General features: G+C 45.9%; 1 protein-coding gene across 1 annotated transcript in view; it reads right to left on the bottom strand.

Moving 5' to 3' along the window:
• Window positions 1–13609, bottom strand: part of si:dkey-33c12.4 (uncharacterized) — a 51220-nt gene extending 37611 nt beyond the window's left edge. Inside the window, exons 1-5 of the mRNA XM_029731015.1 lie at window positions 13379–13609; window positions 12953–12996; window positions 9954–10029; window positions 8777–8967; window positions 8598–8681 (exon numbers count right to left, since the gene is read on the bottom strand). Coding sequence (XP_029586875.1) covers window positions 8598–8681; window positions 8777–8967; window positions 9954–10029; window positions 12953–12996; window positions 13379–13412 — 429 coding nt within the window. The 5' untranslated portion in view covers window positions 13413–13609. The remainder of the gene's footprint in view (window positions 1–8597; window positions 8682–8776; window positions 8968–9953; window positions 10030–12952; window positions 12997–13378) is intronic.
• Window positions 13610–20874: the final 7265 nt, after the last annotated feature.

Raw genomic sequence — 20874 nt, 5'->3', positions numbered from 1 at the left:
CAGACACTAGACACCACAGACAGACACTACAGGCAGACACTACAGGCAGACACTAGACACCACAGACAGACACTACAGGCAGACACTAGACACCACAGGCAGACACTAGACACCACAGGCAGACAACTAGACACCACAGGCAGACACTAGACACCAACAGGCAGACACTAGACACCACAGGCAGACACTAGACACCACAGGCAGACACTAGACACCACAGGCAGGCACTAGACACCACAGGCAGACACTAGACACCACAGGCAGGCACTAGACACCACAGGCAGGCACTAGACACCACAGGCAGACACTAGACACCACAGGCAGACACTAGACACCACAGGCAGACACTAGACACCACAGGCAGACACTAGACACCACAGACAGACACTAGACACCAAAGGCAGACACTAGACACCACAGGCAGACACTAGACACCACAGGCAGACACTAGACACCACAGGCAGACACCACAGGCAGACACTAGACACCACAGACAGACACTATAGACAGACAGACACTAGACACCACAGGCAGACACTACAGACAGACAGACACTAGACACCACAGGCAGACACTACAGACAGACAGACACTAGACACCACAGGCAGACACTAGACACCACAGGCAGACACTAGACACCACAGGCAGACACCACAGGCAGACACTAGACACCACAGACAGACACTAGACACCACAGGCAGACACTAGACACCACAAGCAGACACTAGACACCACAGACAGACACTAGACACCACAGGCAGACACTAGACACCACAGGCAGACACTAGACACCACAGGCAGACACTAGACACCACAGGCAGACACCACAGGCAGACACTAGACACCACAGGCAGACACTAGACACCACAGACAGACACCACAGGCAGACACTAGACACCACAGGCAGACACTAGACACTACAGGCAGACACTAGACACCACAGGCAAACACTAGACACCACAGGCAGACACTAGACACCACAGCAGACACTAGACACCACAGGCAGACACTAGACACCACAGGCAGACACTAGACACCACAGGCAGACAATAGACACCACAGGCAGACAATAGACACCACAGGCAGACAATAGACACCACAGGCAGACACTAGACACCACAGGCAGACACTAGACACACAGGCAGACACTAGACACCAACAGGCAGACCACTAGACACACCAGGCAGACACTAGACACCACAGGCAGACCACTAGACACCACAGGCAGACACTAGACACCACAGGCAGACACTAGACACCACAGGCAGACACTAGACACCACAGGCAGACACTAGACACCACAGACAGACACTAGACACCACAGGCAGACACTAGACACCACAGACAGACACTAGACACCACAGGCAGACACTAGACACCACAGGCAGACACTAGACACTACAGGCAGACACTAGACACCACAGGCAGACACTAGACACCACAGGCAGACACCACAGGCAGACACTAGACACCACAGGCAGACACTAGACACCACAGGCAGACACTAGACACCACAGGCAGACACTAGACACCACAGGCAGACACTAGACACCACAGGCAGACACTAGACACCACAGGCAGACACTAGACACCACAGGCAGACACTAGACACCACAGGCAGACACTAGACACCAGGCAGACACTAGACACCACAGGCAGACACTAGACACCACAGGCAGACACTAGACACCACAGGCAGACACCACAGGCAGACACTAGACACCACAGGCAGACACTAGACACCACAGGCAGACACTAGACACCACAGGCAGACACTAGACACCACAGGCAGACACTAGACACCACAGGCAGACACTAGACACCACAGGCAGACACCACAGGCAGACACTAGACACCACAGGCAGACACCACAGGCAGACACTAGACACCACAGGCAGACACTAGACACCACAGGCAGACACTAGACACCACAGGCAGACACTAGACACCACAGGCAGACACTAGACACCACAGGCAGACACTAGACACCACAGGCAGACACCACAGGCAGACACTAGACACCACAGGCAGACACTAGACACCACAGACACCACAGGCAGACACTAGACACCACAGGCAGACACTAGACACTACAGGCAGACACTAGACACCACAGGCAAACACTAGACACCACAGGCAGACACTAGACACCACAGGCAGACACTAGACACCACAGGCAGACACTAAACACCACAGGCAGACACTAGACACCACAGGCAGACAATAGACACCACAGGCAGACAATAGACACCACAGGCAGACAATAGACACCACAGGCAGACACTAGACACCACAGGCAGACACTAGACACCACAGGCAGACAATAGACACCACAGGCAGACAATAGACACCACAGGCAGACAATAGACACCACAGGCAGACACTAGACACCACAGGCAGACACTAGACACCACAGGCAGGCACTAGACACCACAGGCAGATACTAGACACAACAGGCAGACACTAGACACCACAGACAGACACTAGACACCACAGGCAGACACTAGACACCACAGGCAGACACTAGACACCACAGGCAGACACTAGACACCACAGACAGACACTAGACACCACAGGCAGACACTAGACACCACAGACAGACACCACAGGCAGACACTAGACACCACAGGCAGACACTAGACACTACAGGCAGACACTAGACACCACAGGCAGACACTAGACACCACAGGCAGACACCACAGGCAGACACTAGACACCACAGGCAGACACTAGACACCACAGGCAGACACTAGACACCACAGGCAGACACCACAGGCAGACACTAGACACCACAGGCAGACCAGACACCACAGGCGACACCACAGGCAGACACTAGACACCACAGGCAGACACCACAGGCAGGACACTAGACACCACAGGCAGACACTAGACACCACAGGCAGACACTAGCACCACAGGCAGACACTAGACACCACAGGCAGACACTAGGACACCACAGGCAGACACTAGACACCACAGGCAGACACCACAGGCAGACCACTAGACACCACAGGCAGACACTAGACACCACAGACAGACACCACAGGCAGACACTAGACACCACAGGCAGACACTAGACACTACAGGCAGACACTAGACACCACAGGCAAACACTAGACACCACAGGCAGACACTAGACACCACAGGCAGACACTAGACACCACAGGCAGACACTAGACACCACAGGCAGACACTAGACACCACAGGCAGACACTAGACACCACAGGCAGACACCCAGGCAGACACTAGACACCACAGGCAGACACTAGACACCACAGGCAGGACACTAGACACCACAGGCAGACACTAGGACACCACAGGCAGGACACTAGACACCACAGGACACTAGACACCACAGGCAGACACCACAGGCAGACACTAGACACCACAGCAGACACCACAGGCAGACACTAGACACCACAGGCAGACACCACAGGCAGACACTAGACACCAAGGCAGACACTAGACACCACAGGCAGACACTAGACACCACAGGCAGACACTAGACACCAAGGCAGACACTAGACACCACAGGCAGGACACTAGACACCACAGGCAGACACTAGACACCACAGGCAGACCACTAGACACCACAGGCAGACACTAGACACCACAGGCAGACACTAGACACCACAGACAGACACACCAACAGGCAGACACTAGACACCACAGGCAGACATAGACACTACAGGCAGACACTAGAACCACAGGCAAACACTAGACACCACAGGCAGGACACTAGACACCACAGGCAGACACTAGGACACCACAGGCGCACTAGACCACCACAGGCAGGACACTAGACACCACAGGCAGACACTAGACACCCCAGGCAGACACTAGACACCACCGGCAGACAATAGACACCACAGGCAGACAATAGACACCACAGGCAGACAATAGGACACCTACGGCAGACACTAGGACACCACAGGCAGACACTAGACACACAGGCAGACAATAGACACCACAGGGCAGACAATAGGACACCACAGGGCAGACAATAGACACACAGGCAGGACACTAGAACACCACAGGCAGACCACTAGGACACCACAGGCAGGCACTAGACACCCCAGCAGATACTCGACACAACAGGCGAACCTCGGACACCACAGACAGACCCACTAGACACCACAGGCAGACACTAGACACCACAGGCAGACACTAGACACCACAGGCAGGACACTAGACACCAACAGACAGACACCTAGGACACCACAGGCAGACACTAGACACCCACAGACAGACACCACAGGCAGACACTAGACACCACAGGCAGACACTAGACACTACAGGCAGACACTAGACACCACAGGCAGACACTAGACACCACAGGCAGACACCACAGGCAGACACTAGACACCACAGGCAGACACTAGACACCACAGGCAGACACTAGACACCACAGGCAGACACTAGACACCACAGGCAGACACTAGACACCACAGGCAGACACTAGACACCACAGGCAGACACTAGACACCACAGGCAGACACTAGACACCACAGGCAGACACTAGACACCACAGGCAGACACTAGACACCACAGGCAGACACTAGACACCACAGGCAGACACCACAGGCAGACACTAGACACCACAGGCAGACACCACAGGCAGACACTAGACACACAGGCAGACACTAGACACCACAGGCAGACACTAGACACCACAGGCAGACACTAGACACCACAGGCAGACACTAGACACCACAGGCAGACACTAGACACCACAGGCAGACACTAGACACCACAGGCAGACACCACAGGCAGACACTAGACACCACAGGCAGACACCACAGGCAGACACTAGACACCACAGGCAGACACTAGACACCACAGGCAGACACTAGACACCACAGGCAGACACTAGACACCACAGGCAGACACTAGACACCACAGGCAGACACTAGACACCACAGGCAGACACCACAGGCAGACACTAGACACCACAGGCAGACACTAGACACCACAGACAGACACCACAGGCAGACACTAGACACCACAGGCAGACACTAGACACTACAGGCAGACACTAGACACCACAGGCAAACACTAGACACCACAGGCAGACACTAGACACCACAGGCAGACACCACAGGCAGACACTAGACACCACAGGCAGACACTAGACACCACAGGCAGACACTAGACACCACAGGCAGACACTAGACACCAAGGCAGGACACCACAGGCAGACACTAGACACCACAGGCAGACACCACAGGCAGACACTAGACACCACAGGCAGACACAACAGGCAGACACTAGACACCACAGGCAGACACTAGACACCACAGGCAGACACTAGACACCACAGGCAGACACTAGACACCACAGGCAGACACTAGACACCACAGGCAGACACCACAGGCAGACACCACAGGCAGACACTAGACACCACAGACAGACACCACAGGCAGACACTAGACACCACAGGCAGACACTAGACACCACAGGCAGACACTAGACACTACAGGCAGACACTAGACACCACAGGCAAACACTAGACACCACAGGCAGACACTAGACACCACAGGCAGACACTAGACACCACAGGCAGACACTAGACACCACAGGCAGACACTAGACACCACAGGCAGACACTAGACACCACAGGCAGACACTAGACACCAGACAATAGACACCACAGGCAGACAATAGACACCACAGGCAGACACTAGACACCACAGGCAGACACTAGACACCACAGGCAGACACTAGACCACCACAGGCAGATACTAGACACCACAGGCAGACACTAGACACCACAGGCAGACACTAGACACCACAGGCAGACACTAGACACCACAGACAGACACTAGACACCACAGACAGACACTAGACACCACAGACAGACACTAGACACCACAGGGAGACACTAGACACCACAGGCAGACACTAGACACCACAGGCAGACACTAGACACCACAGGCAGACACTAGACACCACAGACAGACACTACAGGCAGACACTAGACACCACAGGAAGACACTAGACACCACAGACAGACACTAGACACCACAGGCAGACACTAGACACCACAGGCAGACACTAGACACCACAGGGAGACACTAGACACCACAGGCAGACACTAGACACCACAGGCAGACACTAGACACCACAGGCAGACACTAGACACCACAGACAGACACCACAGGCAGACACTAGACACCACAGGCAGACACTAGACACCACAGGCAGACACCACAGGGAGACACTAGACACCACAGGGAGACACTACAGGCAGACACTAGACACCACAGGCAGACACTAGACACCACAGGGAGACACTAGACACAACAGGCAGACACTAGACACCACAGGGAGACACTAGACACCACAGGGAGACACTAGACACCACAGCCAGACACCACAGGCAGACACTAGACACCACAGGCAGACACTAGACACCACAGGCAGACACTAGACACCACAGGCAGACACTAGACACCACAGGCAGACACTAGACACCACAGGCAGACACTAGACACCACAGGCAGACACTAGACACCACAGGCAGACACTAGACACCACAGGCAGGCACTAGACACCACAGACAGACACCACAGGCAGACACTAGACACCACAGGCAGACACTAGACACCACAGACAGACACCACAGGCAGACACTAGACACCACAGGCAGACACTAGACACCACAGGCAGACACTAGACACCACAGGCAGACACTAGACACCACAGGGAGACACTAGACACCACAGGCAGACACCACAGACAGACACTAGACACCACAGGCAGACACTAGACACCACAGGCAGACACTAGACACCACAGGCAGACACTAGACACCACAGGGAGACACTAGACACCACAGGCAGACACCACAGACAGACACTAGACACCACAGGCAGACACTAGACACCACAGGCAGACACTAGACACCACAGGCAGACACTAGACACCACAGACAGACACTAGACACCACAGGCAGACACTAGACACCACAGACAGACACTAGACACCACAGGCAGACACCACAGACAGACACCACAGACAGACACTAGACACCACAGGCAGACACTAGACACCACAGACAGACACTAGACACCACAGGCAGACACTAGACACCACAGGGAGACACTAGACACCACAGGCAGACACTAGACACCACAGGGAGACACTAGACACCACAGGCAGACACTAGACACCACAGGCAGGCACTAGACACCACAGGCAGGCACTAGACACCACAGGGAGACACTAGACACCACAGGCAGACACTAGACACCACAGGCAGACACTAGACACCACAGGCAGACACTAGACACCACAGGCAGACACCACAGGCAGACACTAGACACCACAGGCAGACACCACAGGCAGACACTAGACACCACAGGCAGACACCACAGGCAGACACTAGACACCACAGACAGACACTACAGACAGACAGACACTAGACACCGCAGGGAGACACTAGACACCACAGGCAGACACTAGACACCACAGGCAGACACTAGACACCACAGGCAGACACTAGACACCACAGGCAGACACTAGACACCACAGGCAGACACTAGACACCACAGGCAGACACTAGACACCACAGGCAGACACCAGAGACAGACACTAGACACCACAGGCAGACACTAGACACCACAGGCAGACACTAGACACCACAGGGAGACACTAGACACCACAGGCAGACACTAGACACCACAGGGAGACACTAGACACCACAGGCAGACACTAGACACCACAGGCAGGCACTAGACACCACAGGGAGACACTAGACACCACAGGCAGACACTAGACACCACAGGCAGACACTAGACACCACAGGCAGACACTAGACACCACAGGCAGACACTAGACACCACAGGCAGACACTAGACACCACAGGCAGACACTAGACACCACAGGCAGACACCACAGGCAGACACTAGACACCACAGGCAGACACCACAGGCAGACACTAGACACCACAGACAGACACTACAGACAGACAGACACTAGACACCACAGGCAGACACTAGACACCACAGGTAGACACTAGACACCACAGGCAGACACTAGACACCACAGGCAGACACTAGACACCACAGGCAGACACTAGACACCACAGACAGACACTAGACACCACAGGCAGACACTAGACACCACAGGCAGACACTAGACACCACAGGCAGACACTAGACACCACAGACAGACACTAGACACCACAGGCAGACACTAGACACCACAGGGAGACACTAGACACCACAGGCAGACACTAGACACCACAGACAGACACTAGACACCACAGGCAGACACTAGACACCACAGACAGACACTAGACACCACAGGCAGACACCACAGGCAGACACTAGACACCACAGGCAGACTACTAGACACCACAGGCAGACTACTAGACACCACAGGCAGACTACTAGACACCACAGACAGACACTAGACACCACAGGCAGACACTAGACACCACAGGCAGACACTAGACACCACAGGCAGACACTAGACACCACAGGCAGATACTAGACACCACAGACAGACACTAGACACCACAGGCAGACACTAGACACCACAGGCAGACACTAGACACCACAGACAGACACTAGACACCACAGGGAGACACTAACCTTCTTTTTAAGTCTTTTCTTTTCTGCTTTTTCTTTTAGTTTGTTCTCTTCTTCTATAAGTTCCCTGGCGTTTTTTTCAGCCTCCTAAAAAAGGAAAGTTATTCTCGGTAAAAACATCCTCTATGTTGAATGTAATACAAAATGATGCGATTGACTGAAATAGTTGTTTGTCATCTTACCTCAGGAGTGAGTTGTCTTATACATGGGTGGGGGGTTAAGGGAAGCTTTGAGATACCATGCCCTAAAAAATTGTGTGTGAAACCACAATAGGCTTTTTTATCTTTGTGTTTTTTGTCATCATAATAGTCGTTGTCGTCGTCGTATTCATCGTCAATAAAGTCATTCATGAAGGGGTTGACAAAATCAAGACCTGGAAATCAAATAACGGGGTGAAATGCATGGCAACGGACAGCAATAATTCACATCTGTTGATGAACTAAAACAAGCTTTCCTCAATCCTGGCCCTGGGGACCCAAAGGGGTAATCCTGGCCCTGGGGACCCAAAGGGGTAATCCTGGCCCTGGGGACCCAAAGGGGTGCACATGTTTGTCCTTAGTAGCACTATGCAGGGGATTTAGCTGTGTAGAGCTAGCGGAAAAAAACTAGAATGTGTACTAATTGCAGTCCCCGGGACCAGGACTGGGAAATGCTGAACTAAATCAATAAATAGTACCGTGTAATAATTCACACTAGGTCTACATCTTTACAAGGCAGACAAGGCCATACATGTAGGTCCCTCACCTGGCCTTTCATTAGGACTACATTCCAAATCACACTATTCCCAATGTAGTGTACTACATAGGGGACCAGGGTCCACATGGCTCTTGTCTAAAGTAGTGCACTACATAGGGGACCAGGGTCCATGTGGTTGTTGTCTAAAGTAGTGCACTACATAGGGGACCAGGATCCATATGGCTCTTGTCTAAAGTAGTGCACTACATAGGGGACCAGGATCCATATGGCTCTTGTCTAAAGTAGTGCACTGCATAGGGGACCAGGGTCCACATGGCTCTTGTCTAAAGTAGTGCACTACATAGGGGACCAGGGTCCATGTGGTTGTTGTCTAATGTAGTGCACTACATAGGGGACCAGGGTCCATATGGCTCTTGTCTAAAGTAGTGCACTACATAGGGGACCAGGGTCCATATGGTTCTAGTCTAAAGTAGTGCACTACATAGAGAATAGGGTGCCATTTTGGACACATCCTCTGAGTTGACCTGAGCATGACCTTTGCCATCATACAGCATATGACTTGAATCATTCAAAGATTTCTAAAATGTACTAGCTAAAACATTATTTCTTACCAATCTGGCATTTATAGGGAACAGAGTACCACTCAGAGCTGTATGTTCTTACCTAACAGGCCATAGTTAAAGGATTCCATAAAGGTGTGTTTAGTGGGTCGTCCATTTATCAGATCCACCATAGCTTCCTGTCGGCGAGAGAAATTCAAGTAGATTATGGCCACAGTAACATGAGGCTATATAGTTAACTATATACAGTAGCATGAGGCTATATAGTTAACTATATACAGTAGCATGAGGCTATATAGCTAACTATATACAGTAGCATGAGGCTATATAGTTAACTATATACAGTAGCTGGGAACCATGAGACTATATAGCTAACTATATACAGTAGCATGAGGCTATATAGTTAACTATATACAGTAGCTGGGAACCATGAGGCTATATCGTTAACTATATACAGTAGCATGAGGCTATATAGTTAACTATATACAGTAGCATGAGGCTATATAGTTAACTATATACAGTAGCATGAGGCTATATAGTTAACTATATACAGTAGCATGAGGCTATATAGCTAACTATATACAGTAGCATGAGGCTATATAGTTAACTATATACAGTAGCTGGGAACCATGAGGCTATATAGCTAACTATATACAGTAGCATGAGGCTATATAGTTAACTATATACAGTAGCTGGGAACCATGAGGCTATATAGTTAACTATATACAGTAGCATGAGGCTATATAGCTAACTATATACAGTAGCTGGGAACAATGAGGCTATATAGTTAACTATATACAGTAGCATGAGGCTATATAGTTAACTATATACAGTAGCATGAGGCTATATAGTTAACTATATACAGTAGCATGAGGCTATATAGCTAACTATATACAGTAGCATGAGGCTATATAGTTAACTATATACAGTAGCTGGGAACCATGAGGCTATATAGCTAACTATATACAGTAGCTGGGAAACATGAGGCTATATAGTTAACTATATACAGTAGCATGAGGCTATATAGTTAACTATATACAGTAGCTGGGACCCATGAGGCTATATAGTTAACTATATACAGTAGCATGAGGCTATATAGTTAACTATATACAGTAGCTGGGAACCATGAGGCTATATAGTTAACTATATACAGTAGCTGGAAACCATGAGGCTATATAGTTAACTATATACAGTAGCATGAGGCTATATAGTTAACTATATACAGTAGCATGAGGCTATATAGCTAACTATATACAGTAGCATGAGGCTATATAGCTAACTATATACAGTAGCATGAGGCTATATAGTTAACTATATACAGTAGTATGAGGCTATATAGTTAACTATATACAGTAGCATGAGGCTATATAGTTAACTATATACAGTAGCTGGGAACCATGAGGCTATATAGTTAACTATATACAGTAGCATGAGGCTATATAGTTAACTATATACAGTAGCATGAGGCTATATAGTTAACTATATACAGTAGCATGAGGCTATACAGTTAACTATATACAGTAGCATGAGGCTATATAGCTAACTATATACAGTAGCACGAGGCTATATAGTTAACTATATACAGTAGCATGAGGCTATATAGTTAACTATATACAGTAGTATGAGGCTATATAGCTAACTATATACAGTAGCATGAGGCTATATAGTTAACTATATACAGTAGCATGAGGCTATATAGCTAACTATATACAGTAGCTGGGAACAATGAGGCTATATAGTTAACTATATACAGTAGCATGAGGCTATATAGTTAACTATATACAGTAGCATGAGGCTATATAGTTAACTATATACAGTAGCATGAGGCTATATAGCTAACTATATACAGTAGCATGAGGCTATATAGTTAACTATATACAGTAGCATGAGGCTATATCGCTAACTATATACAGTAGCTGGGAACCATGAGGCTATATAGTTAACTATATACAGTAGCATGAGGCTATATAGTTAACTATATACAGTAGCTGGGAACCATGAGGCTATATAGTTAACTATATACAGTAGCATGAGGCTATATAGTTAACTATATACAGTAGCATGAGGCTATATAGCTAACTATGTACAGTAGCATGAGGCTATATAGCTAACTATATACAGTAGCTGGGAACCATGAGGCTATATAGTTAACTATATACAGTAGCATGAGGCTATATAGTTAACTATATACAGTAGCATGACGCTATATAGTTAACTATATACAGTAGCATGAGGCTATATAGTTAACTATATACAGTAGCTGGGAACCATGAGGCTATATAGCTAACTATATACAGTAGCATGAGGCTATACAGTTAACTATATACAGTAGCATGAGGCTATATAGTTAACTATATACAGTAGCATGAGGCTATATAGCTAACTATATACAGTAGCATGAGGCTATATAGCTAACTATATACAGTAGCATGAGGCTATATAGCTAACTATATACAGTAGCATGAGGCTATATAGTTAACTATATACAGTAGCATGAGGCTATATAGTTAACTATATACAGTAGCATGAGGCTATATAGTTAACTATATACAGTAGCATGAGGCTATATAGCTAACTATATACAGTAGCATGAGGCTATATAGCTAACTATATACAGTAGCATGAGGCTATATAGCTAACTATATACAGTAGCATGAGGCTATATAGTTAACTATATACAGTAGCATGAGGCTATATAGTTAACTATATACAGTAGCATGAGGCTATATAGCTAACTATATACAGTAGCATGAGGCTATATAGTTAACTATATACAGTAGCATGAGGCTATATAGTTAACTATATACAGTAGCATGAGGCTATATAGCTAACTATATACAGTAGCATGAGGCTATATAGTTAACTATATACAGTAGCTGGGAACCATGAGGCTATATAGTTAACTATATACAGTAGCATGAGGCTATATAGCTAACTATATACAGTAGCATGAGGCTATATAGTTAACTTTATACAGTAGCATATAAGGTAGCATCTATCATCAGAGAAGGTAAACATGAACCTGATCTGTCATGCATCACTGTCTCTCTCTCTCTCTCTCTCACACACACACACACACACACACACACACACACTACTCACGTGGGTATGTAAAATGTGTGGATTCTCCTGCATGATGACATGATCTGATGATGTGAAGAGAGAAAATATGATCAGAGACTTCAGGGAATGTTTTAGCACCGTGTGTGTCTATGTGCGCATCTTTGACAACTAACGTTAAATGGCACAGCTAGCTAATTATGTTCAAGAATGACAATTTCCTATTTAAAAACGTGCGTTGTTGATCTTTACATGTGTTACCATGTCGTCCTAGAGCCACCTGCTCCTACACGCCAGTACAACAAGACGAAGAAAGCAAACTTTAGTTCCAGTTAACTTAAATAAAAAGGTTACCTCAAATTCAGATAGTGGCTAACCGTGTAGCTAAGCTAACGTTGGTTCGTTAATATAGCTAGCTACATTTCCCTTGGTTACGCGACGAACCAAGTTAGCTCATCTCAATCTTACCTGGTTTCCAATCTCTCTTTCTAAAGTGAGACATTTGATTAATTTGTGTCGGTTTTGTTTTAGACAGGAAAGAAATAAAGAAAGGGAAAAAAAAGGTCCTCCTTTGAAACTCAAACGTCTTTCTTTGTTTCTCTTTTCCGCGTTGGCATGACTCATCGAGCGTTTGACATGACGCCCACACGGTGCTGCGTAGCTGAGCGGCGGCCTCTCTACGTGTTCATTTCCCCGCCGCTCTGAGGAGAAGCGAAACTAGCGGAGCCGTTACCGCCCGCCCCGCCCCGCCCCGCACGTCTATTTATAGAATTTACCTGCTTATTAAAATGTGATGTTTAAACTGACCTTGACCACACTGCTAACCTTATGCTTAACCTTATATTAAGAGGGAGAGAGGGAAAAAAAGCTCATTTTTAGTTTTCATACATTTTTTACAATATAGACAATTTGAACATTGTGGCAACTAGTGGAAACCAGCCAGAGAGGAAGAAACATAATTGACCTTTTATTTAACTAGGCAAGTCATTTATATACAAATTCTTATTTACAATGACAGCCTAGGAACAGTGGGTTAACTGCCTTGTTCAGGGGAACAGTGGGTTAACTGCCTTGTTCAGGGGAACAGTGGGTTAACTGCCTTGTTCAGGGGAACAGTGGGTTAACTGCCTTGTTCAGGGGAACAGTGGGTTAACTGCCTTGTTCAGGGGAACAGTGGGTTAACTGCCTTGTTCAGGGGAACAGTGGGTTAACTGCCTTGTTCAGGGGAACAGTGGGTTAACTGCCTTGTTCAGGGGAACAGTGGGTTAACTGCCTTGTTCAGGGGAACAGTGGGTTAACTGCCTTGTTCAGGGGAACAGTGGGTTAACTGCCTTGTTCAGGGGCAGAACAGTGGGTTAACTGCCTTGTTCAGGGGAACAGTGGGTTAACTGCCTTGTTCAGGGGCAGAACAGTGGGTTAACTGCCTTGTTCAGGGGCAGAACAGTGGGTTAACTGCCTTGTTCAGGGGAACAGTGGGTTAATTGCCTTGTTCAGGGGAACAGTGGGTTAACTGCCTTGTTCAGGGGAACAGTGGGTTAACTGCCTTGTTCAGGGGAACAGTGGGTTAACTGCCTTGTTCAGGGGAACAGTGGGTTAACTGCCTTGTTCAGGGGCAGAACAGTGGGTTAACTGCCTTGTTCAGGGGCAGAACAGTGGGTTAACTGCCTTGTTCAGGGGCAGAACAGTGGGTTAACTGCCTTGTTCAGGGGAACAGTGGGTTAACTGCCTTGTTCAGGGGAACAGTGGGTTAACTGCCTTGTTCAGGGGAACAGTGGGTTAACTGCCTTGTTCAGGGGAACAGTGGGTTAACTGCCTTGTTCAGGGGCAGAACAACAGGTTTTTTTCTTTGTCAGCTCGGGGATTTGATCAAACAACTTTAAATTTAAATTTTTGACAACTTTTACTCCACTACTTTTCCCCTTACACCCAAAAAGTGCTCTTTACATTTTGAATGCTTAGCAGGACAGAAAATGGTTCAATTCGCACTTTTATCAAGTGAACATCCCTGGTCATCCCTACTGCCTCTGATCTCGCGGAATCACTAAACCAAAATGGTTTGTTTTTAAATGCTGTCTGAGTGTTGGAGTGTGACCCCTGCTATCCGTAAATAAATAAAATCAAGGCAATTATGCCGAGTTGGATGACCGTTCAAAAAAAAAAAAATCCAGTCAGAGCTCGTTTTTTTCTGAGTTCCCAGTTGTCTTGAACGCACTGTAGTCGGAGATTTTCCAGTTCCAAGTGCCTAGTTGTTTTAAACTTGGCATTATTATGGACAAAGAAGCGAGAAAGGCTGGTCATGGCTCACATCAACACCATCAAACCCCGAAAATCCTAGACCCACTCCAATTCGTATACCGCCCCGGGTGTCCCGCCACCCGCCAACCCCTCTTTTACGCTACTGCTACTCTCTGTTCATCATATCTGCATAGTCACTTTAACCATATCTACATACTACCTCAATCAGCCTGACTAACCGGTGTCTGTATGTAGCCTCGCTACTGTTATAGCCTCGCTACTGTTTATAGCTATGTTATTTTTTATTTTATATGTTATTTTTCACTGTCTTTTTACTGTTGTTTTATTTCTTTACTTACCTATTGTTCACCTAATACCTTTTTTGCACTGTTGGTTAGAGCCTGTAAATAAGCATTTCACTGTAAGGTTGTATTCGGGTGCACGTGACTAATAAACTTTGATTTGATTTGATCCACAGATGACTCAATCTCAATTGCACTTCCCTTCCCCATCTGGACAAAAGGAACATATACAGTACCAGTCAAAAGTTTGGACACACTTACTCATTGAATGGTTTTTCTTTATTTTTACTATTTTCTACATTGTAGAATAATAGTGAAGACGTCAAAACTATGAAATAACACATATGGAATCATGTAGCAACCAAAAAACTGATAAACAAATCAAAATATATTTTAGATTTGAGATTATTAAAATGTAGCCACCCTTTGCCTTGATGACAGCTTTGCACATGCTTGGCATTCTCTCAACCAGCTTCATGAGGTAGTCACCTGGAATGCATTTCAATTAACAGGTGTGCCTTGTTAAAAGTTAATTTGTGGAATTTCTTTCCTTCTTAATGCGTTTGAGCCAATCAGTTGTGTTGTGACAAGGTAGGGGTGGTATACAGAGGATAAACCTATTTGGTAAAAGACCAAGTCCATATTATGGCAAGAACAGCTCAAATAAGCAAAGAGAAACAACGGTCCATCATTACTTTAAGACATGAAAGTCAGTCAGTCTGGAAAATTTCAAGAACTTAGAAAGTTTCTTCAAGTGCAGTCGCAAAAACCATCAAGCGCTATGATGAAACTGGCTCTCATGAGGACCACCACAGGAAAGGAAGACCCAGAGTTCCCTCTGCTGCAGAGGATAAGTTCAGTAGAGTTACCTGCACCTCAGATTGCAGCCCAAATAAATGCTTCACAGAGTTCCAAGTAACAGACACATATCTGCGTGAATCAGGACTTCATGGTCGAATTGCTGCAAAGAAACCACTACTAAAGGACATCAATAAGAAGAAGACACTTGCTTGGGCCAAGAAACACAAAAGAGAGAATACAGTAGGCGGCATGTGTCCGAAAGTGATTGATTACCTATTTTATGTATCACGTGGTTATGCCCGTTTATGTACATCCTGTCCGGATGTTCTCACCCTATGTACATCCTGTCCGGATGTTCTCACACTATGTACATCCTGTCCGGATGTTCTCACGCTATGTACATCCTGTCCTGAGCTTCTCACCCTATGTACATCCTGTCCGGATGTTCTCACACTATGTACATCCTGTCCGGATGTTCTCACCCTATGTACATCCTGTCCGGATGTTCTCACGCTATGGAGTGAGTGTTATTGTAACCTGATAGAGCAGCTGTTTTGGGTAAAGCATGTGTTTGCAATAAAACTATCCTGGTGATCGATGTGTAGTGACCTTGTTGAACTGTGGAATGTGTTTGAACATCTGAAAGAGTTGGGAAATGTTGTAGTGAACTTATGGATCTGCTGTTTGGGGAACCTGTATATGAAACAGTAATTTCTGGGGTAGGTATGCCTCAGTATAAGTAAGAGCTGTAAACACTAAGAGCGACAAGAAACCTCAAGAGAGATAAACGACATAAAACATGGCTCCGAGACCAATTGTAGGTGTATTGTGTCCTTCGTGTCATGAACACAATGACAAAACCACCGAAGCCATTCTTTGTGAGGACCCTGATTGTTTTAATGGTGTGCTGGATATGAGTAACGGACATAGGGGGCGGCAGGTAGCCTGTGTTTAGAGTGTTAGACTTGTAACTGAAAGGTTGCAAGATCGAATCCCCCGAGCTGACAAGGTAAAAAAAATCTGTCGTTCTGCCCATGAACAAGGCAGTTAACCCACTGTTCCTAGGCCGTCATTGAAAATAAGAATTTGTTCATAACTGACTTGCCTAGTTAAATAAAATATGGGATACATTCTCCAACAGGACAATTCAATGGTGAAGATTTTCACAAACAGCTTCCTCATCACCCTTTTTCAACCACAAACAGGGAGTTTTTCTCCTGCGTTGCAGATGAGAGAATGGCTTAAGATAAGACTTGCTCTATGTCAGATCTAACAGGCCCTGAGTGGAACATCCCAGCCAGGATACGCATTGGAAGAGGAAGTCTACGGGCCAGATTATTTGAAAGACATAAGAATCTCCTCAGTGGCATATAGTCCAGACTCCAAAGTGACAATTTTAGGTTGTGCTGAATTCAATAGTTTAAATGCCACCAAATCAGTTAGTTGGTATGTATTTTCCAAAGCTACCAGATCTGTTAGTTGGTATGTATTCTCCAAAGCTACCAGATCTGTTAGTTGGTATGTATTTTCCAAAGCTACCAGATCTGTTAGTTGGTATGTTTTCTCCAAAGCTACCAGATCTGTTAGTTGGTATGTATTTTCCAAAGCTACCAGATCTGTTAGTTGGTATGTTTTCTCCAAAGCTACCAGATCTGTTAGTTGGTATGTATTCTCCAAAGCTACCAGATCTGTTAGTTGGTATGTATTCTCCAAAGCTACCAGATCTGTTAGTTGGTATGTATTTTCCAAAGCTACCAGATCTGTTAGTTGGTATGTTTTCTCCAAAGCTACCAGATCTGTTAGTTGGTATGTATTTTCCAAAGCTACCAGATCTGTTAGTTGGTATGTTTTCTCCAAAGCTACCAGATCTGTTAGTTGGTATGTATTCTCCAAAGCTACCAGATCTGTTAGTTGGTATGTATTCTCCAAAGCTACCAGATCTGTTAGTTGGTATGTTTTCTCCAAAGCTACCAGATCTGTTAGTTGGTATGTAATTTCCAAAGCTACCAGATCTGTTAGTTGGTATGTATTCTCCAAAGCTACCAGATCTGTTAGTTGTATTTTCTGCACAGAGGTCAACTATTTTGTGTCTGTCTTTAGCTTCAGGTGGGGAGATTATTTTAAAGTCCTTGAAATTATGAAACATGTGGAAATTATTTTCCAAAATCGTGAACATTTGCGTCTATGGGCCTTTCTGTCTTCAAGACAGAACATGGGCCTAAAGGCCAGAAGGTTGATATATCATGGAACAGAAAACATACCAAACCTGGAAGGGTCTGGAGATCAAAGGGGGAAGAGACAGTGTCTGAACCGGCCACATCTTGATGATGGGGATTTAGAGATGGATAGAGGTGTTGGTTTACAATAGACCCTTCACAAGGCCTTTTTCTCTAAGGAATTAGAGAATAATTACATATCAACATGTATATGTTTATATATTGTTCAATAATAACGTGTAATATGTATGCATTTAGGTACTAACGATTTAAAAAAAGCTTTATACTTTATACACATCTTTTCACATACGTTTTATTTGGGTCTTTTTCATTTACCCTGTTGATTGGCTCCAGCCAATGGAAGTTCGGTGCAAAGAAAAAGAACACAATTCAACCATTGTTGGATGGTGACGAAAATAACGACATTGCAAGTAGTCCTGCTAAGGTTTTCAATGTTTTATTGGCAGAGTTTTATGGATTTGCATGTGGCTGTGCATTATATGACGCCTGAATAGGAAAGAGGATCTGATCATGTCTATTAGAATTAGTAATCAATTCTTGATCCATAAAGACACACATCTGTTATAGGGTTAATTCCACATATGTTACGGGGTTTATTCCACATCTGTTACGGGGTTTATTCCACATCTGTTACGGGGTTTATTCCACATCTGTTACGGGGTTTATTCCACATCTGTTACGGGGTTTATTCCACATCTGTTACGGGGTTTATTCCACATCTGTTACGGGGTTTATTCCACATCTGTTACGGGGTTTATTCCACATCTGTTACGGGGTTTATTCCACATCTGTTACGGGGTTTATTCCACATCTGTTACGGGGTTTATTCCACATCTGTTACGGGGTTAATTCCACATCTGTTACTGGGTTTATTCCACATCTGTTACGGGGTTTATTCCACATCTGTTACTGGGTTAATTCCACATCTGTTACTGGGTTTATTCCACATCTGTTACGGGGTTTATTCCACATCTGTTACGGGGTTTATTCCACATCTGTTACGGGGTTTATTCCACATCTGTTACGGGGTTTATTCCACATCTGTTACGGGGTTTATTCCACATCTGTTACGGGGTTTATTCCACATCTGTTACGGGGTTTATCCCACATCTGTTACTGGGTTAATTCCACATCTGCTTGCATTGCTTGGTAGTGTATTAGCATGGTATGAGACAACATAAATATTACAATTTAAGTAAAATAAAAAATAAACAGTATTATCCTAAATTGAGACATGAACAAAACATGTGCCATCACATCAACAACAACAAAATCTTTCAGAATGTACCTGTTTTCAGTATAGAATGACATGTATACAAATGATATTCAAATTTTGTGTGTTTTGTCTTAATGACTGTTCTTTAGTAAACAGGAAACTCAACAGTGTGTTAGTCCAAGAAACATTAATTTGATAAGTTGTTTTATGTTTGTGAAACCTTGAAATGTACACAATGAGAAGTGATTTTGTAACAACACATTTGAATGGGTAAGGGTATCAAATATATATAATTCTGTCTGAATAAACGCTCATATAAACTGTTTTCATCACTGCCTTGTAAACACATTCTTGTATGTTGTAGCGACTGTATGTGGTTATATGGGGCTGATGTACAGATCTGAGCACTTGACATGACGTTGACATTTCTGGGTATATCTCACCTGTAACATAATAATAATAATAATAATAATATTGTTATATATATTTTTTTATAATAATACAAATCTGTCAAATCAACCAAATGTATTTCTTAAAACCCTTTTTTGCATCAGCAGTGTTTTACAGATACCCAGTCTATAAAATCTAAGACCCATCAATGCATATGCCGAAGCACGGCCTCTAGGAAACACTCCCTAGAAGTCATAAAGCTAGGATTAAAACTAGAGGGGAACCATGCTCCCAGGGCTGGATTAAAACTAGAGAGGAACCATGCTCCCAGGGCTGGATTAAAACTAGAGAGGAACCATGCTCCCAGGGCTGGATTAAAACTAGAGAGGAACCATGCTCCCAGGGCTGGATTAAAACTAGAGAGGAACCATGCTCCCAGGGCTGGATTAAAACTAGAGAGGAACCATGCTCCCAGGGCTGGATTAAAACTAGAGAGGAACCATGCTCCCAGGGCTGGATTAAAACTAGAGAGGAACCATGCTCCCAGGGCTGGATTAAAACTAGAGGGGAACCATGCTCCCAGGGCTGGATTAAAACTAGAGGGGAACCATGCTCCCAGGGCTGGATTAAAACTAGAGGGGAACCATGCTCCCAGGGCTGGATTAAAACTAGAGGGGAACCATGCTCCCAGGGCTGGATTAAAACTAGAGGGGAACCATGCTCCCAGGGCTGGATTAAAACTAGAGGGGAACCATGCTCCCAGGGCTGGATTAAAACTAGAGG

Source organism: Salmo trutta, chromosome 33 (assembly GCF_901001165.1).
Source record: "Salmo trutta chromosome 33, fSalTru1.1, whole genome shotgun sequence".
Classification (NCBI taxonomy): Eukaryota; Metazoa; Chordata; class Actinopteri; order Salmoniformes; family Salmonidae; genus Salmo; species Salmo trutta.
This window is presented reverse-complemented; position numbering and strand designations above follow the sequence as displayed.